Source organism: Corylus avellana, chromosome ca4 (assembly GCF_901000735.1).
Source record: "Corylus avellana chromosome ca4, CavTom2PMs-1.0".
In the NCBI taxonomy this organism is placed as follows: domain Eukaryota; kingdom Viridiplantae; phylum Streptophyta; class Magnoliopsida; order Fagales; family Betulaceae; genus Corylus; species Corylus avellana.
In genome coordinates this window covers 3,078,729-3,103,937 of record NC_081544.1, presented here as the reverse complement: position 1 = coordinate 3,103,937, position 25,209 = coordinate 3,078,729, and the positions used below count along the sequence as shown (strand labels likewise).

Sequence of the window (25,209 nt, the reverse complement as noted above, 5' to 3'; positions counted from 1 at the left end):
TTCTTCCTTTTTTATTTTTATTTTTATTTATGTTCCTTTTTTTCTTTTTTTCTTTTTTTTTAATTCTGTTTCTCTTATCTTTTTTTTTTCTCATTTTTTTTTATTTGACGGAGAAACAGAATCTGCAAGGTTTTTGTAAAATACAAATATATAATCTGTTTTTTTTATTTATTTTGATTCTTTGTACATTCCCCAACTATATATATATATTTTTTTATTTCAAGATTGAGTTTGATTCTGTTTTCTCCAACTATATTTTTTTTATTTTAAGATTGAGTTTGATTCTGTTTTCTACAGCTATATTTTTTTATAAAAATAATTTTGTAGCATAATTAAAAAAAAAATTAAAAGAAAAAAAGAAAAGGACACATACTTGACATAATTAAAAACAAAAAATAAAAATAAATTATAGTGAAGTTGTTTATTTATTTTTTTTTTTAAAAAAAAAAAAACAATGAAAGTCCTTAATAATATAAATTGTATTTATATTATAAGGGTATTTTATGAAATTTGATCACAATATGATTCAATTCACCAATATATTGCATTGTACCAAACGAAGGAATATGATTAGTTAGTCTATTACAGCGTTACAACCAAACAAAGGAATATGAATAACTAATCTATTATACACTTTTCTATTATCAGTAGTAGCTAATCATTTTTCAATAGACTAGACATTCCGCAAATCAAACAAAGCCTAAGTATTTATGAAGATAGAGGTCTCTCTAATGTTTATAGACAAATAAAATTGTAGCTATTACAAGAAATTTGGTCAGCATCAACCAAATTTGTAGTGACTTTCGGGTCGTCACTATTAACCATTTATTAGCGATGATTATAGAATACTACAAAAATTTATTATCAACGACAATTCCCTTGTCGTCACTGATATTGGAGCAAAATAAATTTGGTGACACAGGATGTCGCAATAAGAATTTTTGTGATTACTTTTTAGTATTAGCGATGACTATAATGTCGTTGCTAATAGGAATACAAATACATATAAAGTTGTCGCGGATAAATCATTAATATACAATTTCAATTTCATTTTCATTTTATTTTATTTGTAATTGCATTGAATAAAGTTTCACATATTACATGTTTAATTTGCTATAAAAAAAATTGTAAAAATCAAACCCATGTTTTAAAAAGTTGTTACTTATATATATACATATATTTATAAACACTATGAGAGAGAAATGAGTGCCTACAGGTTCTCAAAAATTGTTGGAGCGTTCATCGTAGTTTTAACAGAGCAGCTTAAATACAATAAAATAGTAGCTTGATAGACTAAAGTGTCACAATTATCAGTACATAGCACTTCATAAAAAACAACTATTAATTAATGTATTTTTATAGATTGTTTCATTCAATTCGTAAAATTTAATTTAAATAATGAAATTGATTCTCCCCATTGATCAATCTCTCTTGGACTCAATCGATTCCGCATTTGCTAATACATCATCTATTAATTATGAGTAATTTTATAAGTTCTTCTTGTGTCACTTCAAACATTAGGTGATTTTTAAAATTACCATTTGATCGAAATCCAATAATGATCAATCATAAGTTCAATGGTAATTTTAAGAACCACATTATTCGTAGAATGACACAAGATGAACACAAGAGTAATTTATAGCATTACTAATTAGTTATGTGCAACTTACCTTATAATCAATAATTTAGAATATGTTTGGTATCCGGAATGACCAAATTAAGTTATTTCATTCTCAATAAAAGTTATTTATTTTTCTAGTGTAATAGTAATTTCACATACCAAACATACCGTTAATGCATGCTTTAATTATCTTTTATTTAAGGCTAAGAACTCCATAATCAAAAGATACTTACCAACCCTTCAAATGGCTGGTTTAGTTCATGGATAAAGATAGCAAGGAGAAAGTGCTGTGAAGCCCCCACCAATCTACACGTTTTTCATCTGGTCTTCTCCCATATACCAGCCACTTTTAGACCAAAAAACCCTTTCTAAGCAACTTGGTTAAGTGATCAAAACAAGCTTAGAACTCAACAAAAATAATAATAATAATAACAATAATAATAATAATAATTAAAGCTTAGAACATTTTGGTAAAGGAATAAAGGGAATTGGTCATTTCAAGGGTTTCAAAAGTTGAGCCAATTGTTGTCCAAGTTGGCAGGCTGTCGTCTTCTTTTTTTTTAAGCAAAAAAAAAAAAAAAGGGGGGGGGGGCAACAAGGGTCTAATCCGATTAAGGGTCGTTTGGGATTGTGGCTCAATAAATGCGATTTTAAAAATTACGTTTTTAAAAATTGTGTTTTTAAAATCGTTACTTTTTAAAATTATAAAAGTGTTTGGTAAAACATGTTAAAAAGTACATTTTATTAAATATTTGTTATGCGAAATCATGATTTTCTGTGCCTTTTCAAATAAGCACCCTTTGGTTCTCAAGAGATAGCTCAATCGGCTGGGACCACGCCTAATGAAATGGAGATCACTAGTTCGAATCTCCATCCCCCTCTTGTGCGGACATGTCAAAAAAAAAAAAGCACCCCTTGGACTGCCTATAGAAATCATAGATTTTTTTTCCCTATTTTAAATTAAATGCTTTTTAAATCGCAATGCCAAACACTTAACGTTTTGCGATATCTTTTAAAAACGCAAATTATTCTTGTCAAATCGCAATCTCAAACGCACCCTAAGAGCATGTTTGTATTGCGTTTGAGAAATAGAGCTTTTAAGTTAAAAAATGGTTTTTGATAAAAGCTTAAAAATGAAGTTTTTACCAAAAGTATGTTTTTGTCATTTTAAAGCTTTTTGGACCATTAAAAGCGCTTTTAATTTTTTTACTAAACGACTACTTTTTTCTTTAAATGGACTTTTTGAGTATTAAACTCATTTTGATACCCCTCAAACGCAATCCCAAACAAACCCTAAAAATTACACTTTTGTTTTTTTACTATCTTAATTTGTTGAAGTAATAATGTTAATCAATCTTTAATTTCTTTTAGTAAGGATTAATTGATAATTACATGTCAACAAGTAGAATAGTAACGAGACAAACTTTGGCATTTTACTCTTATAAAATTCGGTAATAGTAAAGACACAAAACCTAAAATTTCATATAAGTTTTTTTTTCTTCTTTATTGTTAGGTCACAAAGAATGACCAACAACTAAGTAGGGACTACTTTTAACTCTCTCCATGTTACTAAGCAAAAATTAGGATGGACAATTTTTTATATGACCCACAAATTTAATACGAATCTAACACGATTTAAAGGATTATGGTTGATGAACCCCAAGGGGTTGGCCCAAGTGGTGAAGGCTTTGGTCTTGAGGGTTTGCTCCCTTCAAGGTCCAAGGTTCAACACCCCATAGGTACAAACAATCCATTAAGGCCACACCCCTTGATGAAAATCTAGCGATTTAACCAGTTCTATATAGGGAAACTTCCGAGGGTGTGATGCTCGTGACTGGAGTTTATTCTGCAGGGGTGGGTCCGAAGGGTCCTGCCTTAAAGAGGTTCTCCGACATAAAAAATTAAAAAAAAAAAAATAAGAGAGAAGAAATTATGGTTGATGAGTCTGACCGATTTAGTTAAATGGGTCAAGTTAAGGTTGTCCCGTATAATTTTATATGCATGTTTCGACACGACCTAAGCTCAACATAGTGGCAGACAATTTTTGACATGACCCATAAACCTAACACAATTCAATATAAAATTAGGAGGTCAGAGTTGAGGGGTTTGACTTGTTTAATTAAATGGGTCGGTTATATTAACCTATATAGTCTTATACATACGTCTCGATACGACTCGAATCCGATACGCAAACAATAATTGTCACCCTAGCTAAATCCCATTTTATTTTGAATTTCATATTGAATTTGTATAGCCACATGAGCAAGATAGAAGTAGAAATTAAGAAATACAATCCTCATTCTCCCTAAAATTCTAAAGAGTATCGTTGGTAGTAGTTATAGCGACTTTATAAATCTTTTTATTAGGATGACATTAGTTCATGGATTCGTTTTTTTTTAATAAACCAAAAGAGACAAATAGATAAAGCTTATATGATCACATCGCGAGAGAAAAGGGATAAGGTTTAACTTTTCAGTCAATTTACGCAAGTTTATCTTTAAACAAGCACAAAGAGGAAACAAGATGCGATCGATACTGGCCAGATGCATCAAAAAGCATAAAGGTTGCTTCTAAAAGGAGGAATGTAGACTCTTCGGCTAAATAAAAAATGTTTTTCTTTTTAAAAAAATCAATGGGTATTTTTAAAGTTGAACTCCCACTTAACTAGTGAGGTCTAGCTCTTTGTAAATTAAGAAACTGTATCAGTCTACTTAATAATTAATATAGAATTACCCTAAACTTTCAAGGAAAAAAACAAAATGGTGTGGCCCCTAAGGTCCCCCTAATAGTTGCTTTGCTTAATCATTCACTCAATTTAACATCAAAATCATTCCCTGGCTAACTGGCCAATAGGGAGAAAATCTTGATAACTAATTACTTTTTTGTAATTATTTTAGTGATATATGATTGTTTCTAGAAAGCACCGTATAGTGTCATCAATGCGTTGGTCAAGTCTTATGAACAGTATTGCTATATATTATATATTATATTTTTATTTAATTGTTTAGGCTTTTCTTGTTTGACCAAATCTCATATTACCGTCAAAATTAACAGAATTCGATAAATAAAATTGGTGGAATCTAATTTTTTGTGCTATTGGTTGTGTCTGCATTGCTTAGGTGGATGTTTCCAAAAGACACGAAAGAAACAACACACTGCACAGTCCACTTGAAATGTTACATCCTTTAATTTCCACGGGTTAAATGAACCAAAATACAAAACCTGACACTGACATGTCCTAATCAACCACATACACTTGTTTCAGACTTTCCACAAAACCTACTCACAAGAAGAAAAAAAAGAACTAATTAAAGAAATACAAAGAGAATAATCTCTCTATACGACCAAGACTATTGACTTCCAAGCTGGGTCGGTGACTCATCACCGTCTCCTCTCAGGGGTCCAACGTGGCAAAGCTGGGCTAAAATGCGCCGACACCACCCTGGAGTCCAAAAGCTCCATGATGGGAGTAAAATTCACGCACCGCGGCACCTTATACTGGTTGATGGACGCGCCTCTTGAGATCGCGTAGTCCATCAGCTCCTCAAACGTACCGTTTTTGACCACGCGAATCTCCAACGGCCCAATCGAGTTGTCCGCGACTCGGCCTTGTCGGTACACCGAGTTGAGAGTTTCCTCCATCGCCAAACAGCACCGGTTCAGCACCTCGTGACTCGGCGAGTTGGCGGGGTCTTTCACTAGGAGCTCCCAGTATATGACGTAGTGACCCGGAATCGTCGTCGTGTCGGCGTAGCTCGTGTACTCCACCACGCTGGTGTTGAAGTTTCGGAGGATTTCGGACGCATTCTCCATGGCCTTTTGCAACTCGGCCTCGTCGGTCTTGTCCGAGTCAATGCTGAGCAACACGTTCTTTCTCCTCACGAAGTGGAACTGCGGGGCCGAGTTGTGGAACCCGGTGACTCGGAGAATGTCGCCGACTCGGTACCGGTACAGCCCTGCGTAGGTGGTGATCACCAGCTCGTACTCTTTCCCGACCTCCACGTCGACGAGGTCGACGAGTTTGGGGGCCGAGCCGCGGGTCGAGCAGGCCGAGTTCGGCTCGTGGGGTAGAAACTCGAAATAGGCCATGTTTGGCATTATGGTGTACGAGACCTCGGAGGGCTTGCACATTGGGTTGAGATTGAGTCCGAAATAGCACTCCGACGAGGCGTACATTGTACAGGCGAGTGGCAATCCGCCGCTATAGTGATCAAGCGTCGGTATATATTGAGCCATAGCACCCGTCACAATAACGTCCAAGTACTTCGTGTTGGGCCAAATTCGGGTTATAATCCCCTCCCAGTTGTCCTCGGAGCATTCTTTGGCAATGAAATCGGCCAATTCGGGTTGGGGTTTGAGGATCCGGGCCAAGCAGTCTTTGATTCCCGGGTCGGTGATTTTCGGGTTGACAGTTCCGGTTCGGATGTCGTGGGCGAGCTGGGTCCAGTTGAGCTGGAGGAACCGGATGGCCCGAAGGAGGCCGGAGGCAAACACGGCACCGAGGCGGAGGACCTGGTGGCGCTCGACGAGGCCGCAGAGCATCTGGGAGTACATGCTCTGGAAAGAGTCGGCGCAGAGGATGGCCTCGTTGGGGCTCGTCTGGACGTTGTACGGGTCGTAGGGTCGGGTCTTGAAGTGGTCACTCTTGTAGTAGCTGGTGAGCACCGGGCGGGCCAAGAGCCCACCCGGTGTCTTCGACTCCGCCTTCACAAACAGAAAGTATAGCCCCTTGCCCTTGTCCAAACCCGGCACATAACTGTATCATTATAAATAAATAAATAAATCCATTTAGTCAAACTAAACGTAGTAGTCATAAAAAAATAGGTATGTTAAAAAGCAGTAACGTCTAATAAAATTCGTTAAAAATTAATTTTTCTGTTAATTAAGTGTTTAGATAATATTAATATAAAAAGTTTGATTTCATGGCCTTTTCACTTGCTTTTTTCTTCCTGTATTACCATCATCAATATCATCGGTGGAAACCCACCAACCGGCATAACCAGAACCAGAATGGCGGTGTATTAAAAAATGCTATATTTATTAATTTACTAATTTTAAAGAAAAAATTTGATAAATATAGTATTTTTCATTACTTTAAAAAAACCAAAGAAGGGAAAAAATAAAAAATAAAAAAATTGATTGGAGGTTCAGGTTTCAACCAAGACTGCAGACGGCACAGAATAAAAAGTCTTATTAACTTGACAGTTCACAGGTATTTCTTGGGATTAAAGCGCGTCGTTTTGTATTTTAAGTTTTTTTATTTTTTGCACTTACAGGTTCATCACTGGCATGAGAAGGCTGTATAGCAGCTGGCGACGATCCAGCTCTTCCTGAATGGTGGGCATGAGTTTTCTTTCCCCAGCTGAAGTCCCAGAGCTGTAAATTTCAAAGTAAATAAATTTAGATAATGTTCCTATCTTAGTAGGAATCACGTTCTGAGATTCTATATATGTTGAAAATATATGCACCTAGTGAGGAACTCAGAAATGGGGTGGGCGGAGAGGATGGGAGAGCGGTCCCCATTGGCGATACGCTGGATTTCGGGCTGAAGATCCTCGTAGGTAATCATGGGGATTACTGATTTGAAGGTGTCGCGGTCGGTGGCGCCGTGGAGTTTGAATCGCTTGAGGTACTCGGTCTCGGCGTTTCGGCTCAGGATCTCGGCCAACACCCTCTCTTGCACCGCGTCGGCGTTTCTCGTCGTTTCCTCGATGAACTGGAGTGCCTTCGCGTCCTTCTCGCAGGCCGGAGGCCCAAGCGGCGACGATATTGCAGAGTCAACAGCCATTTGGATATAAAAGAGATTGGTTAATTTGTTTTTTCAGAGTTTTAGAGGAAGAGAGGAAGAGAGAGAGAGAGAGAGAGAGAGAGAGAAGGCTTTGAGAAATGTTGATGAGGTGGGAGTGGTGGTGGTGGTGCAGTGAAATGAAGGGGTGGGGGGAGGGTGCGTTTTATAATGGGAAGGACACGCGGTCACACACACGGAATATCTATCTTTTAAGAGAAGACTGCCACGTCACGTGACATGTCAGTGTGGGGCCCAGGAGGTGCCAGAGACAAAAGGGCAGCTTGGGAGGAAACTGACGGACCTATACGGAGGGAGGGCCGTGGAAAGTAAAACGAAGTTTGTCTCTGTGGGGAGTGTAGGGGGAAAAGGGGACAGAGTGGGGGCCCGCAACACGTAGACATGGCCCGAAACAAGGCGGGCATGTGGGGTTGGTGACAGCCATGTCAGCCGAGCGCAGGGGGTAAGGGGAAAAAAAAAAAAAAAAAAAAAAAAAATTCATTCACGGGTGGGTGTGGAGTAGGGCATTGCGAGAGAGAGAGGGGGTGTGATTTGTTTTATTAGAAGGTGATGCGCATGAACCAACCACGGGGCTGCTTTCGGGTAAAAATGTTGGTCATCGACAGCGACGGGCAGCCGGCGGAGGAGGCAAGTATCTTCTGCACAGGCACAGCGAGGGAGACAGATGCCTGAAACCGCTGTCCTGTTCCACGAGACTTTTTTGAAACACATTTATATAATATTGTCTTCTATATATACATCATGCATGTGTTAAACCTTCACGCCGGAAAAAGACGACTCCTAAGTCCTACCCGGCACCTCATGAAACGGCCGGGCGGTGCATGGACTTTTGGTATTATTATTCTTATCTCTTCATTCTTCACTTGAAAAAAAAAAAAAAAAAAAACACTCCCTCGATCATCATCTCATGCCACTTACGTGAACTTCCTGCCTTGAAACTCTACGAGATTAGGAGCTTAATTAATTAATTAATTACACACCTCATAATTAAGCAAATACTTGTTCATAATCATTTGCTTGCTTCTATATACGTACTGATGAGTTAATTAATTTATTCTGAATTTAATTAATAGTAGTACATGTTAGAATATTCACATGGTTAATTAGTAGTAGTACAGACAGGATTAAATTATTGATGGGTCTAAAATATATCAGTTTAATTAAGTTTTTAGATTAAGACTGCAATATTTTAATATGTTGCATTAAACTTAACCTTTTACATGGTTAAAAATGCCAGTAAATTTAATATAGTTTTGAACTTTTGGTGGCCGGCGGACTTGATGATCGACTAAATTAATTATGATGTACATAAAATAATAAAGAGATCGAAGTATTAATCTTAAAAAGCCCGACGACTATATATATAAACAATGACAAGGAAAACTGTTAGTAACCGTCACTATATATCATATAATAGTAAAATAGCTAGCTAGCCAGAAGAAGCTCAGATATAATTAATTAATTAATTAACTAATAACCTAGCTAACCGACATTACATGCATTATCCTTGTTATACGCATTTATAAAATGTTGATGCTCTTGTTGAGGTCACCCTACATCATTTTCATTGTCTTTTCGTCTCCTTCTGAATTGCTTATGCAAATCATACAATATTCATATTTTTTATACAATTTTTTTTGTTTTTGGTTTTGTTGGGATGACTTATCCATGAAGAACTCTAGGGGTGATCATCGATCGGTACAATGCCTCACGAAATTGTGGAAATATATATGCTTAAAAAATCGAAACACTAGTATATGTCCAAAAATTGGGTCACACCCGCGACTAATTTTTGTGGACTTTACCTAGTTTGGCATACATAAAATAATAAAAATTGATGGCGTGTACCCACAGCCACGCCATGCATGATTTCTTGCGGGGTTCAAAGAGCCTGTTTGGTTGGTGTCCAAATTTGATCATGGCCACGGTTTTCAACGGCCAGATGGAGATGGAGATGGATGATGGAGGATGGATGATGGAGGGTGTTTGGATTGGAAGGGAAAGAGCAGGCTATTTTCCCTTCTAGCCTCTTGATTGATTTCAGTGTTAGGTTTTCATGGAAAAAAGTGGCTTTGGAGACTTTGACCCTTTCAAACCCTTAAGCAAGATCAAGAGGGACAAGTAAAGAGCTTTCAGGCCTTTTTGTCTTGGCAAACATATATGGAATGGGGCCACTAAATTAATGTATAGGTAATCTAATTAGTTTAAGCTTACATCACCCCTACTTGATTATAGATTAGTACTTTGACCAATTCCTTGCTCTGAATTCATCCAACATGATAACAAAGCAGCCTCTCTTTCAGTTTCATCAAATTTAGATATTAGAAAAAAGTTTTAATTAATTGGGGTTAGTTATTAGATCACTAATTAATGGAGACAACACATTCATTACATGTCATCATCATCATTTTTACCCTAAGAGAGAAAAAGAAACAAAGAAATAGAGATTTTATTCATAGCATTAATTTTGTTGTCCAAATTGCTAGTAAGTAATTTTGCTGTCCAAATCGCTAGCAATTCGAATAACAAATCTTACAGAGCTCCTATGGGCCGGGGGTCCTTATCCGAGAAACCTACCCAAATAAGCTCCATAAAGACTTTCGCGGCAATTCGAACTACAAATTATTAAGGATCTAGATTCAAAAAGAAGAGACTGTACATCCAAAAGTTGAAGGTGATCATAGCAGTCTAGACAACAATTTGTTTGAGATTTGAATTCAAATAGAAGATGCATGCATTGAAGCTAAAAGTGATCAATTTTCTCGTGGCCGGCTCCACCCTTTGAATAATTATTCCTACATAATTATAAGTTCACATTAAAAAGGAGAATTAAATCCTATTTAAGGAATTATATTTTAATGCCAATTGAGAATTGAGCAGTGACCCTTAAAAAAAGAACAAATACAAATTAAAAAAGTTAATTAATTAAGCACACACGTTTTTTTGCATTTAATTAATTTGCCCCACTTAGTTGCAAGGGCTAGCTTGAGCTGGTCCACGCTTTAATTCAAAAGTCTTTCATGAGATGCTAAGAAGGTTGCAAACGCAAGCAATCTTTTATGTTTGTTACCAACAAATCTTGTAGGCCAACTGACAAACCCCATTTTGGCAGGTGGTTCGGGAAGCCGATAAAACAATTGAAGTCACGTCAGTCACTAAAAATAATTTAACACTCCTTATTACATAAGAACGTGCACGTGCCAACAAATTCTAAAAAAAGTTTTAGCATTTTACCAAAGGAATTATGAAAGTAGTTTATTTTTCATAATATTCAATAGAAAAATAAATTATAGTATCAAACAACGGATCATAGAATAGTATTGAGATAAAACTGTGGTTTCTAACAATATTACTTTTTTTAAAAGCACATAAAATTGAAATTAAGACGTTTCACATTTTATAGTTACAATTAGAGCTAGGGGTGGGAAAAATAATAATAATATTTTTTTTTTTTTTGTGTGTGTGTTTTATTTTCTCTTCCTAAAACAAAAATATTAATAAATAACTTAAATAATAATAATAAAAAAAACCCCTTAATTAGCTTGCTCACATTGAAATTTCATGTGCTTAATACAAGTGGATTACCGTACTGATTGGCATTGCATCTCTAGCTGGCCGTATTAATTTCCGTACTAAATCTCAGTCTCATGCAAAATAAAACTTAATTAACCGACCATTTAAAAAAAAAAAAAAACAATTATGACTTATGTTATTATATTTATGCGTTTGATAAGATTAATTACATAGTGGATACCAAGACCAAGAGAATAATAATACTCTATTTACTCATGAGAAGGAAAATATATACATTTTATATTTATATTTATAGTCTCCCAAGTGGAGGAAACGTGGAAGCAAGGAAGGGTGGTGGAAAGTGAAAACCGGCACTTTGTTGGGTCACGTTTGGCAAAGTCAAAAGTGCATGGAATAGAAAAATGATCCACGTGAAGGGTATTTTTGAGCTCCACCGGCCGGGGTACAAGGATGCTTCCTATTTTTCTAAGCCACGTGTTACATTAAGTGGGTAGTTTTGGTTGTTTATTTTTCTTTCTTCTGGTCAACGGTAGTGAATATCTTCACTTCTTCTTTGGTCCAAAGCAAACGACACTCAGAAGTGAGATTTTTTTTGGGTGTTGCTCTGAAATTTCCCTTCACAGTCTCACAGATCGATGATCCTTGACTCATGGTTTTTGCTTTTGGTCCAAAACAAGACAATCTCGTTTCTCATGTTTTCAACAATCAAGACCCATGGTGGCTGTTGGAGTACGACTAGCCTCCCCCAATGCAAATTCTCGTTGACTTGTTGACCAACTTTTAAGTGAGATATTTAGAATTTTAAAATTAAATGGTTAGATTAATTGGTTGGTTCTATATTAGTTTACGTTTTAACCGTGTTAAGTGATGATTTTACGGGATATTAGATTTATATTTCACTTTAATTGAATATTTTACATATTGGACCTCTTAATAGAACGTTTGAATACTCATTTGGTTACACTTAAACAAAGAGAATACAAATATCTCATACATTTTTTATTAATAAGGCACTAAAATGTACATTCTCACGCGTGCACTAAACCATGACAATTTGTATACAAAAGTTAGGCCATGTAATTGTTATGATTTTGTTTTTTTAATGCTACTTTTTGGGTTTGATTGTGACTATTTGTAAAATTTGTATACAAAAGAGAGAAGTTATATATTTTATTCCACAAAAAAAAGGGAAATGAATATTTTTTATTTAGTTATAGATGAAAAATAAAGAAAATAAATCAAATAGTATAAACAGTTTATATTTATTGAGAAATGAAATAAAAACCACGGTTTTTTTTCTTTTTCATACAATTTTTTTGTTTAATTTAAATAATTTTGTATCAAACAACCTTATGCACTTAAAGAAAGAAACATAAGGATATATTGTGAAGATAAATAATTCTTATACGATGCCTAGGAGTAAACCAAACATTAGAGTCTCATATTCTCATAAATCCTATAAGAAATTCCTAATCATGTCCAAATGCAAGGATAATCACATTCTTGAGAGTCCAAATTTCTAGGCATCACATTCTGAGAATGTTAGATTTTGAGAACCAAACGTGAAGTTAAGCTTTTGGAAATGTGGATGCCGAGAGAATAATGTTAGATTTTGAAAACCAAATGTTACGTTAAGCTTTTGAATAAGTGATGGTTTAACATTGAAGAAAAGAATTATCAGCTTAATTGGAACATCCAAACAATAAAAGAGAGACATCTTGAATAAAAAAAGGATTATCAGTTAATGGCATCAAAAGGAAAATAAATGGAGGACTAATTAAAACTTAGATGAAACAATTGAATAACAAACAATATATAATTTGGGACTGATCCAAGATTTAGAAAAAATTTCAAAAATATGTGCTGAAAATTTGAGCAATGTATCTCAATAGGAGGCTTAACAAGTAGAACGAAACTCCATACAATTCAAAGTTGGTAGAAGGTTGGCAAATTAGACAAAGGTCATATTCGTGGCCGATAGAACACAATCTCTAGCTTTGATTGAATTACAAGTAACATTAGAAGTTATCCTTATGTTTCTTTAAGGATCTGTTTGGGTGTATATGCGTTTGAAAAGCTTAAAAGTGCGTTTAAAACTCAAAAAGTACGTTTGAAAAAAAAAAGAAAAAAGAAAAAAAAGTAACCGTTTGGTAAAAAAATTGAAAAGCGCTTTTCTGAGTTTAAAAAGCTTAAAAATTATCAAAACGAACTTTTGGCAAAATCTTAAAAATGAAATTTTTGCCAAAATGCGTTTTTTTTTTTTAAAACTTAAAACTTTTATTTCTTAAATGCAATCCCAAATAGCCAAACATGCTCTAAGAATGATGTGGCTTTTAAAATGACTATTGGGCTTGTAACTGATCATTAGTGAATTTTGATCAAATAGTATTTTTAAAAACCACTTCATTTTTAAGTAATGTTTGTTAAACAACACAAAACACCACCACACTATTCATCTCATTTTGTCAAAAAAATTAACATAAAAACATTATCATTTTTTATATCACATTATTCACTTTTTACTACTATTTAAATTAAAAAAGAAAAATACTACAAACAAAATTTTTTCACTTTTCAATACCACTTTTTTATTTTTCTATACCAATCATTATTTTCTTTTTTAATTTTTTTCAATGTCAACAGTACCGTGGAAAAGACATTGTTGTTTAACAAACAAGGCCTTAAAGTGATACAAAGATAGGCTTATAGAATTACTGACTCCCTTGATTGATCGAGTAACTATATAAATCATTCTTGTGTCACTCCAAGAAAGAGATGACTTTTAAAATTACTATTTGATCAAAATTCAATAACGATCAATTACAAGTTCAATGGTAATTTTAGAAGCCACCTCACTTTTAGAGTGACATAACGGGGACACAAAAGTGATTTCTAGCTAGCATTACTCTGATGGATCAACTCAGGAGCATTATTGTTATGTATAATGTATTTATAATAATAATAATAATAATAATTAATCACAACATTATTAAGATAAATTCTTGTCATATACGAGAAACATATTAGTTACAAATAATCATCACATGCATCTTGGGTAATGGGTATATTTACTGCTTTCTTATCTGTCTAGAGTTTATCTTCAAGAGGTTGTTGAAATGTTTCTTTCTTATCTGATGTTTCTGTTCCAATTAGACCTTAATATCTCTCTCACTTGCCGACACACAAAGAATTATCTCTCTATCTTTTTCCCCTTTTCAGTGGAGGCCGGGGGTTGTGGTCCTGGGGGTGGGTGCATGCAAACAAATTCATTTTTAACTCTTATTCTGCTCTTCTCAATTAAGTTAACCCCCAAAAGAAATTGAAAAAAATAAAATAAAATAAAAAATTGAACCCTATAAATCCTATCCCTTCCATAGATTTTTTTTTTTTTAAAATAATTATTTTTTATGACCGAAACCCTTTCAAAGTAGGGTCATTCGTATATCTGCCCTTACAAGTCCTATCCCTTTGCACCTGAAAAGAGAATGGAATAATGATGTGAAATTGACCTCGTGGAGAATGGAAAAGATGGATTAGCCATAAACCCTAGTTTTGATAAACCTTATCTGTGAATGTTTCAGGTACGTACGATGCTCTTTGTCCACAAGAAAGTAAAAAAGGGGTTGATGTGTGTTCTGGGGAAAGGGGGGAGGGACCTTATATACATATATATGGACAAATCACTTTAGCATTGTTGCTCATGAGCTTTTTCTTTTCCACTTTTTCCTAATCAAAAGTGCTTTTGTTAATTGGATGTCACCCGACAAAAAAGTTATTAATTGACTAATTGATTTGAGTATGTAAAACATTTTGTGCGACGGCAAAAGCATATTGAATTTTTATATGCAATAGTTTGCTTTAATTACCAATTAAGTTGGATATATCATAATCTATCTGGGTAAGCGGACAAGTTGAGAATGAATGCTCGGAAGCCCATGGTTTTGGCCGGTGTCATTGGGGACAAACCAAGAGCCCTGATCGGGTTGTAGGATCTAACGTACCATTATTGCGGTCGCTTAGATAATCTTGTGTACGTGGCGGAAAAGATAAATGCCCTACAGATCTATCCTAATTGTCATATTATTTTGGTGGGAAATTTGGCCGCGTCCAACCTACTAGTATGTCAGGAATTTTGACCAAGTGCCTACATTATCAATAGGCGACACCCAAAGATATGTCTCGCTAAAGGACATGGATTCGTCGCCACATCTAGCCAAGGCCATACTCTATCAATGGACGCCCTATTGGTAAGCACTCAACATAAAGAAGGCTGGGCAAGTACTTTCAAGTATTTTCACATAATTATAAAGTTTGCTATTACCTTATCCTTTTCCCTTAGAGCAATTTTATTTTTTACTCTCATAAACTTAAGCATCGGAGATTTTCTTTTGCCAACACCTTTGACAAGCTTTTAATTATCCTTCCTCCTTCTTTTAAGTGTTCGCCATCAAAGTTTGACCGTGCGATTAACTGCGTCATCATCATTATTATGTAGTACTTAGTTAACGGACTTCGTCTTACATGAATCAATGGAGTTACATATGCTTGGATGAGCTAAAGTGTTTCACATAATAGAGCTGAACTTTTTGAACTTTTATTTTTTTTGCTTTCGGTAGAGAAAAGACAAAATAAGAAAAAAAGAAAGGAGCAATGCTAAGTACCATCTTTTTATCTTTATAAAATCCTCCTAACGCTGATGTGGCTTTTAATATCACCATTAAATTTTAGATGAATCATACTTGAATTTTGATCCAATGATGATTTTAAAAGTCACATCAACTTTAGGATGATAAAAAGATGGTACCTAGCGTTACTCGAAAGAGAAAGAGATCAATACACAACTACACTATACCCAAAAAAAAAAAAAAAAAAAAAAAAAAAAGGGAAAGGAAAGAAAACAATTTGTTAGAAGGAAATCTTCACTCGGATTAAAATCTTTAATATTTTTTAAAGTTTAATTTTATGATAGAGTTGTTAAGATTTTTTAAAAAATAATAATTCTTCTTTATATTGTCAGGGTCAATAGGAAGACCTAACTGAATTCGATCACATTAATTTCTTTGGACTTCTCTATAATTATGACAACCAATTCTTTTTATGATGTTCAATATGACTCTTGATTGACCATGATGTTTTGTTTGATTAAAGTTGATTGCTTTAAAAGAAAAAAAAAAAAAAAAAAAAAAAAGTTTCATGCCTGCCACCATGTGTGACTACATGGGTGTCAATTTCTTCTCCCCTTTTTCATATTCAACGAAAGTTGCTAAAAAGAAGAAGAAGATGGGAGCAGTATGATGAGCATTTTTGTTTCGAAATTTAATCAAGGGAAAATTAGTTTATAACAAGAAGGATTAATCCTTGAATAAATGGTGCACTTTTGACATTGAGAACATGAACTTCTTCAAAATTCTAGAGACCTTGAACATCATAAAAAATTAGAACTAAATCATTGAAACAAATATGTCCAACCATTCAAGAAAAGTTCAGGCTGGCCTTGCTGCTATATATAGTCTAGGGGTGAAAAGGCGGTTAGTAAAATCTACTAACCGCCTCTACTAGGTAGTTAGCGGTTAATAACTCTAATAACCGCAAACCAATTTTTAAAGAATTTTTTTTTAATAATAATTAAAAAGTAAAAAATTACAAAAAAAAAACCGACGTCACTACATACATACGATATCATATATATATATATATATAGAGAGAGAGAGAGAGAGAGAAAGAGGTGGTTAGCGGTTTTTTCAAAACCTAAAACTGCTAACTGTAACCCCCTAAGCGGTTATCAGTTTTTCCTAACCGCCTTTAAAAGCGGTTAGCTGGCGGTCAATAACCGCTCACATTTTCACTCCTAATATACATCGCCTTCATATTAATTCCACAAGTGTGCGTAGTAAAGGAAATTCAAACACCAAAAACGTCAATCTTCTTGAATTAGAGAGAGTCTATGTGTAGAAAGGAAATATATTTTTGAGTAATGTTAGAAATCTCTCTTGTATCACTTCAAAAATAATATAGTTTTTAAAATTATTATTGAGTTTGTGATTAATCACTATTGAATTTTGATAAAATGATGATTTTAAAAGTCACATCATTTTTAAAGTGATGCAAAAGGGACATAAGAGTCACTTCTAATATTAAGGGGTATTCTGGCACTGTATAATTGCGATGCGTAGTGCTTTTACTCCTCATGAACTATCTACCAACTATGACACCTGATTCCATCAAACTACCATCCTATGACAAAAAACCATATTCTGTCAGTCAAATGGGTTAAAATTGACGGTCAACGGTCATGTGCAAGTCATGTGCCATTTAAAATTTTTTTTCTTCTACTTTTGCCCTCATTTTAAATTGTTTTTATGTGTTGGATTAGGGTTTAGGAAGGTATAAACGTCATTTTCTCAGTCTGAAGTGAGGGCAAAAGTGGAAGAAAAAATTTTAAAATGACACATGACTTGCACATGACCGTTGACCATCAATTTTATCCCATTTGACTGACGGAATGTGACTTTTTGTCATAAGATGATAGTTTGATGGGGTCAGGTGTCATAGTTAGTAGTTCATGGAAGAAAAGTGCCAAGACGTTGTTGTTCATGGGAACAAAAGGTAATTGCCCCTAATATTAATCTATTTTGCATGCCTAAATTTAGGTCCATTTAACGGAAATGATTTCAAGCCCCATGTGCACGTTAAACTAAACTTAATTAACTAAAAAGTTTCAAGCCCATTTTTCATGTCAAGCCTAGGTCCATTCAATCAAAATGATATAAGCCCATTAATATTTCAAATCTATGCCCATTAAACCTTAAAAAGATCAAAGCTCATTTTCATGTCAAATCCAAACCCATTCAATAAAAACGATTCAAGCCCAATTTCATGCCCATTCCATCAAAATGCTTCAAGGTCATGCAATCAACCCTAATGAATCCATGAACTAAACCAATATTCACCAAAAAAATTACAAAAAGGATAAAACAGGATTGAATGAATTTCCTTTAACCTAATCTATAAAAGTGACGTGTTTAATTTTTTAATAACATGTGAGATGCCTATTATGTTTGTATCCTGTTGTAACAATTTTAACTAATCCTTACATTAGTTATTATTTAGAAAAAAATTAAGAGTTAGTTGAAACTACTACGTCAGCATTATGAGATAAAAATGTGATATATATAGCATTATGAGTTAGTTAAAACTACTACGTCAGTATTATGAGATAAAAATATATATATATATATATATATATATATATACACATAGCATTATTATCGTAAGAGATAACGTAATATTGGGCCAAATGTCGGCCCATGTCTCCCAGGCCTAGCTCGAGCAGGCCGGCGAGACAGCCATGCGTGCCACGACATATAAACGCCGCAACAGCAACCACACGGCACGGCCACATCCCTACATACTAAAAGTGCGGAAAGAGCGGTGGCCCAGATTTGGAGGACCTTGCGAGAAACGACCGCTCTCTCTCGCTATCTCTCTCTCGCTGCGTTAAGAACTATCGCGAACAGACACAACCATAAAACAAGATCGAACCCTCTCTCTCTCTCTCGACCTATGTTCATCGCGAAGAACAGGCAAGTCTGCCTTTGGAATAATTCTCTTTTTGTGCTTTTTTTGGTTTATTTTCTAAAGTATATGCTTGTTTCCTGAGAAGTTGTGGAGGAAGAGGGTGAATCTTATGCTTTTATGTTGTTATGTTTTCGGAAATCTTTAAACTAAAGCTTCCGAGTTTTACTTTCTTGTTTTTGGGGATATTCAATCTTTGTTAGTATGGTTCGTAGAAAAAAAAAATTATGAAGTTGTAGCGAAACGTGGTAAGCCCAATTCGGAAAATATAGTTTGCAGCTGTTTCTTTGTGTTTGATTTGCCTGCATTTTCTTTGCAACCAAAATGGAAGTTAAACGCTTGGATATTGTGGATTGTATATATATATATATATTTATGTTCTTAGCTAGATTTTAGTTCTATATACTTCGAACAATTTAGTGGTCGCCTTCGACTTATGAGAGTAATGTTACCAATGGACTTCGTGGAGCTCAGCTGTAATGGTTGCAGCTGGAATTATGCATATCCTTATTGAAAAGCATGAATGTCATTCGTTGTAGGCGGAGTCAAATTTAGATAATGGTGCATTGGATGATGCTTATACTTGAATGACTTCGCATTTATGCCAAGATTTTGTTTCGAGTTTCACTATTTGAATTTTGTTTGTTTGTTTTGTTTCCCTTGCATTGTTTTTGGAATGGTAACAGTTTAATTTCTACCTGTGCTAACATTTGGAGGGTTCCCCATTGGATAGTGATGGCTGTGGGGAACATAGATATGTTATTCATTTTCTTATGTGCATATATATATATATATATATGTCTCTTGCTAGCCAGTGTTGAGAATTATCAGTACGGACTGCACATCTCTCTCCCTTTTGCAAATTTCTTTGAAGTTATGCAAGAAGCTCAATTCAATCAACTTTTTTTAATAAGTAATAATCAAATCTTATTAAAAACGTAAGGCCCCTAAGTACATCGGAAGTATACAAAAGGAATCACCTAACTAGAAAGAAAAAAAGAACAAAGAAATCATCATAACTAATTGATAGAGGGGACACAAAAGCCGCAATCCAAAGATACAACTTATGGAAGAATGAGATAAAATATCCTCCAAGACCTCTTCAAGTCCTCAAAGGACTTATTTTTTCTTTCCCTCCATAAACACTAAAGGAGGTAAGTAGGTATCATCTTTCATACCGTAGCACTCCTCAGCCTTCTAGAGGACCACCAACAAGCAAATAAGTCGATAACCATCTAGGCATAACCCTAGACATTCTAAAATGACTAAAGAGAGCACTACACATAGCGGAAGCCACATCGCAATGAAGAAGAAGGTGGTCCACCGTCTCCCCATATCTCTTACACATGCAACATGTGTCCATCATAATAACATGTCGTTTCCTAAGTTATCCAAGGTTAGGATTTTGCTTAGAGCCGTTGGTCACGCAAAAAAGACCGCTCTCGAAGGAGCCTGAGTCCGCCACACACTTTTCTAGGGAAGCGACTACCTTCAGAACAAGCCAAGGAGCAAAAGGACTTGACCTTGAATAAACCTCTTTTGGTGGAGACCTGCCACAACTTATCTTCACAACCTCTACTCACTATAACTGAATGCAATATCTGGACAAAGGAAACAAAGACATCCACCTCCCAGTCATGCACCTCTCTAGAAAAACTCATGTTCCACTGATTGGATCTGCCCAAAAACTCCAAATTAGCCGCAATAGAGGCATCATTTGCATGAGCAATTCCAAATAAAACTGGAAAAGCTACCTTAAGAACCATATCTCCACATCACAAATCATGCTGAAAGCTAATCATAGTCTCATCCCCCACCTCAAGTCTAGTATAGTGTGAGGGTGGCTCCCAACCTTTTTGATATTCTTCCACAACCCCACCCCAAAGGCTCCTACATGCTCAAGAGAGCATCACCCACCATATAAACTGCCAAACTTAGTATCTTCTGCAACTCTCCACCAAGCATCTCTCTCAGTCCCATAGCGCCACAACCATTTACCTAACAAAGCGCGATTGAAAACCATCAAATTCCTGATACCCAACCCTCCCTCATATATTAGAGTACAAACCTTAGACCAACTGACCAAGTGATATTTAAACTCTTCACTGAGCCCACCCCATAAAAAATCACATTGTAACTTCTTAATGCGATTAGCAACACTCACCGAAATAGGGAAGAGAGAAGTAATACGTGGGCAAATTGGTGGGGGTACTCTTGATAAGGGTGACCCTACCTCCCTTTGACATATATAACCTTTTTCAGGTGGCCAACCGATATTCTATCTTTTTGATAACGTTGTCTTAGATATGTTTAGCCTTATAGGAAGCCCCCAACAGAAGACCTAGATACTTCACTGGCAAAGTGGCAACCCCACACCCTAAGATTCTGGCTAAACTTGCCACTTGTTCCACATTCTCCACAGGAACTAAGTCTGACTTAGCCAAATTAACCTTCAAGCCCCAAGTAGCTTCAAATAGTGGGAAAAAAAACTCTACAAATAACGCAACTGAGTAGGACGAGCACTGCAAAAAATCAAGGTATCATTGGCAAACAAAAGATGAGAGAAAGTAGCATTGCCTACTTTGAAGCCTTCTAGCAGCCCCCACTGACTGCAGTAGAAATCATCCGACTCAAAGCCTCCATCACAAAAACAAACAAGAAGGGTGAAAGAAGATCCCCTTGTCTCAACCCACAAAAGTTACTAAAAAAACCATTAGGAGAGCCATTAAGCAAAACTGAGAACCGCACAGAGGAAATACTATGAGCTATGCACGAGCACCATTTTCCCCCAAAGCCACACCTCCTTAGCATATACAACAGAAAATCCCAGTTTACATGATCCTATGTGTTGTTCATGCACTTGTAAGGTTTGTGTTCCACATTGAGAAAATATAAAGAAAAAAAGTGGTTAATATACTTAAGTGGACCCAAGCCCGTTAGTTTAGGCTTTTGGGCTAGAAGTGGTGTCATAATATGTATATTAATTAACTTTTGTTTGACTCCATTGGTGTTTCTCTCCCTAACAATTGGTATCAGAGCCCATGGTTAGCTTCTGCTGCTGCTGATATGAGTGTCTTGGTTTGGCGCGTTTGGTTTGACTCCGGTAAAAGGAGTGTTGTTTCTCTTGGAGTACGCTGACACTCTTGTGTGAGGGGAAGTTGGGTTAATGTGGAAAAGACTCACAAGTGAGGGGAGATTTGTTGTGCATGCACTTATGAGGTTTGTATCCCACATTGAAAAAATATAAAGAAAAAAAGTGGTTAATATACATTATTATGTATATTAATTTACTCTTGTTTGACTTCTTTGGTGTTTCTCTCCCCAACAAGTGGTATCAAAGCCTGGGTTCTTTATTTTGCGGGATGACTTCTGTAAAATTTGAAGTAGAAAAGTTTGATGGTCAGAATAGTTTCAGTCTTTGGCGTATCAAAATACGTGCTTTGTTGCGACAACAAGGTTTGGCGAAGATTTTGGATGGCAAGATGCCATCAACATCATCAAAGGAGAAAATTGTAGAACTTGAAGAAAAAGCCTACAGTTTAATTTTATTGTCTCTTTTAGATGGAGTTTTGAGAGAAGTCGTTGATGAAGAAAAAACATAGTATTTCTCTCCCCAACACTATGCTTTTTCTAGATCCGTTTTACAAATGATGCCTGGCTCCTCAAATCTTAACCTACTATAAAGGCATTGATTGACAATAAGAATCGGATTTAAAATTTGCTTACCCAATTCAACTAACTAAACTTCAATCCCAATTAAATTGGCTTGGTTGCATTCATTTTGTGTGGGTTTCTGTTCTCGTATCTTTTAATTGAAATTACTAAATGATGGGTTTATGATTGGTTACTGAGGGAGGATTGGGGATTAGGAACTTACTGAGGTTCAATCATGCTCTCTTAGATAAATGGCTTTGGTTGGGCTTGATAGAGAGTCTTGGTGGAGAGTGGTGGTGGACTCTAAATATGGGGGAGTTCATAGGGAGGGTGGTGTTCTAGTGAGCCTTTCGAGGATTATTGGGTGGGATTATGGAAGAATATTAGGATGAGTTGGGGAAAGTTTTGTAGTCATACTAGATTTAAAGTGGGAGATAGCTCCAAGGTTATATTTTGGCATGATCTTTGGTGTCGGGATACGGTCCTTAAGGAAGTCTTTCAAATTTTATTTGGTATTGCTAGCACAAAGGATACTTCTATTGCGGCTCACATGAAATTTTCTGGAGGTGCCATTTTGTAACACTCTAGTCCCATATTGGGAAGATGAGTAGTTCATATAGAGTGTGTGGTTTATAAAAACACTCATGGGTGCTATGTCTCACATTACTTACTAAGTGAAACTAGATGTCATAAGTGATTTTAGGGAAACTCTAAATTGACTAGTATTTTTGGGGTGATAGTGTAGATGTGGCTAGTACTTTTCCTAGGTTGTTACATATTTAGTGGAACATGATCTTTGCTAGAGCAGCTCATGATTGGGAAATGGAAGTCTTTGCCTTGTTTTTCAGGGTATTGTATTTAGTGAGAATGAGATGAGAAGGGGAAGGCAAGTTGTGGTGCATCCCTTTCAAAAGAGGGTTGTTTGGTGTTAAATCGTTCTATAGTGTCATAGGTTGTCATGATGGTTTTTGTTTCCCTTGGAAAAATGTTTAGCAGACTAAGATTCCATTGAGGGTAGCATTTTTTTGTTGGTCAGCGGCCTTAGGAAAGATCCTTATCATGGATATTCTCTGAAAGCGGCGCATCATTTTGGTTGCATGTGTAAAAGGAATGGGGAGTTTGTGGACCATCTTCTGGTTCATTGTGAGGTTGCTTGTATCATTTTGAATGTTTTCTTCAATTAATTTGGGTTGTCTTGGGTTATGTTTAAACGAGTAGTCGATTTGTATGATTGTTGGTGGATTGCTGGCAGCATTCGGAATGCAGCTATGTTTAAGATGGTGTTTTTGTGCTTTTTGTGGTGTCAATGAAGGAAAATGAATGATAGAAGTTTTGAGGACATAAGAGGGCTTTGGAGGAGATTAAATTTTTATTTTTCAACACGTTGTATCTTTGGACAACTATTTTTGTTTTTCATTTGATAGTTAGTTATCATGATTTTCTTGAATAGTTTGGCCTTTACTAGCTAGGTGGCTTCTCTTGTATATTTCATGTGTACGTGGGTGCGCTTTACGTTTTTAATGATATGATGTAGGCCGATATTTACCTTTATTTTCGGTTTTTACGAAAATAAAGAAAATATCAAAAATAATATTGGAGCAGTGTCGCTTGATCATAATTTTATCCATTCTCGGACAATGGAAGTACAAAAGAAAAGATTGTCACGATTCCCGCTGATTGTCAATTTTATATTAGGATTTTATTTTATTTTATTAGGACTTTATTTTCTTTCTTTATATGGTTAGATTTACTATTGTTACTAGGATTATGTTTACTTTCTTACAAGGATTAGATTTACTTTCTCTACTAGAAGTAGGTTTACTTTCTTTACAAGTATTTCTCTTCTATAAATAGGCTTACTTATTATGTAAAAATCAACTCATTGAATTATTATCAAATCAGAGAATTATCTCTCAAATACTTTGCGGAGTTTTATCTTTTTTTTAGCCTGCAGGCTTGTTTTTATCTTTTTGGGTAGAAGACGAAGACGCTTCTCCTTGCAGAATCAAAGACGCTGCTCTTTGATTAGTTACCTTAGTCTTCCGCTACGTCAGTTGGTATCAGAGCAGGCTTTATCCTGATCATGGCCAATCAGTGCAATGGTGACAAACTTCTCCAACAATGCCGCTTGTAGGGGAGGGCCTCTTTCGAGAGCCAAATTCATGGGTTATCCGAGCCGGCATTATCAGGATTCGATGGCCAACTTATACTACAACAACAACTTCTATAACGACGCCGCTCGTGCGAGAGATGTTGTTTCGAGATTCGACTACCAGCAATACATCAAGCGATCATAGACTCCTTTGAGAGCCGAATTTCAAGAGCTCCGGCAAACGGCGCAGATGATGCAACAGGAGGTGCGCCAATTGTGCGAGTCGTTTGAACGTAGGCAGATGCGTGCCCATTGGAATCACAGAGACACCTGGGAGTACCGAATGAATATCGATCTCCCTTCATTCGATGGTTGTCTTCACATTGAAGATTACCTTGACTGGATAATGGAGGTAGAAAGATTCTTTGAGTACATGTGTATTCCGGAAGAAAAGAAGGTCAAGTTGGTGGCTTATAAGCTCAAAGGTGGAGCATCTGCTTGGTGGAAATGGTTGAAGCTCTCTCGATCTAGGGAAGGAAAAAGACCCATGACATCTTGGCCCAAGATGAAGCGGTTACTCAATGCCCGGTTACTCAATGCCCGGTTCCTACGACCAGATGACTATGGGATCCAAAGGGAATCCGTTCGGTATCCTTATGTTGACCGATTCAGTGAGGATGGCATAAGCCACTTTCGTCATGTCCATAATCATCTTCATAACTCTCCAAATAGGCCATTCGCCTATGAAGAGAATTTTAATTATGGTAAAGAAGTTGTGGAAAATGTTAAGTTGGTTGAAGAAGTGGAGTTGCTGTCAGAGAAAACATATGTGCAGCCACCATCATTGATTCCAACGACTACATCAATGGAGGAACAGCTACCGCCTCCTCCACCACAAGTGCAACCTCCTTCACCACAGTTACAACC

General features: G+C 35.9%; 1 protein-coding gene across 1 annotated transcript; it reads right to left on the bottom strand.

The window, feature by feature from the left end:
• Positions 1–4,789: 4,789 nt before the first annotated feature.
• LOC132178706 (probable indole-3-acetic acid-amido synthetase GH3.1) lies at positions 4,790–7,537 on the bottom strand. Its single transcript, XM_059591222.1, has 3 exons — positions 7,090–7,537; positions 6,896–6,997; positions 4,790–6,377 (listed from the first exon to the last, which is right to left on the bottom strand). Exons 1-3 carry the CDS (start codon positions 7,407–7,409, stop codon positions 5,003–5,005), a joined length of 1,797 nt encoding a protein of 598 aa, XP_059447205.1. The 5' UTR covers positions 7,410–7,537; the 3' UTR covers positions 4,790–5,002.
• Positions 7,538–25,209: the final 17,672 nt, after the last annotated feature.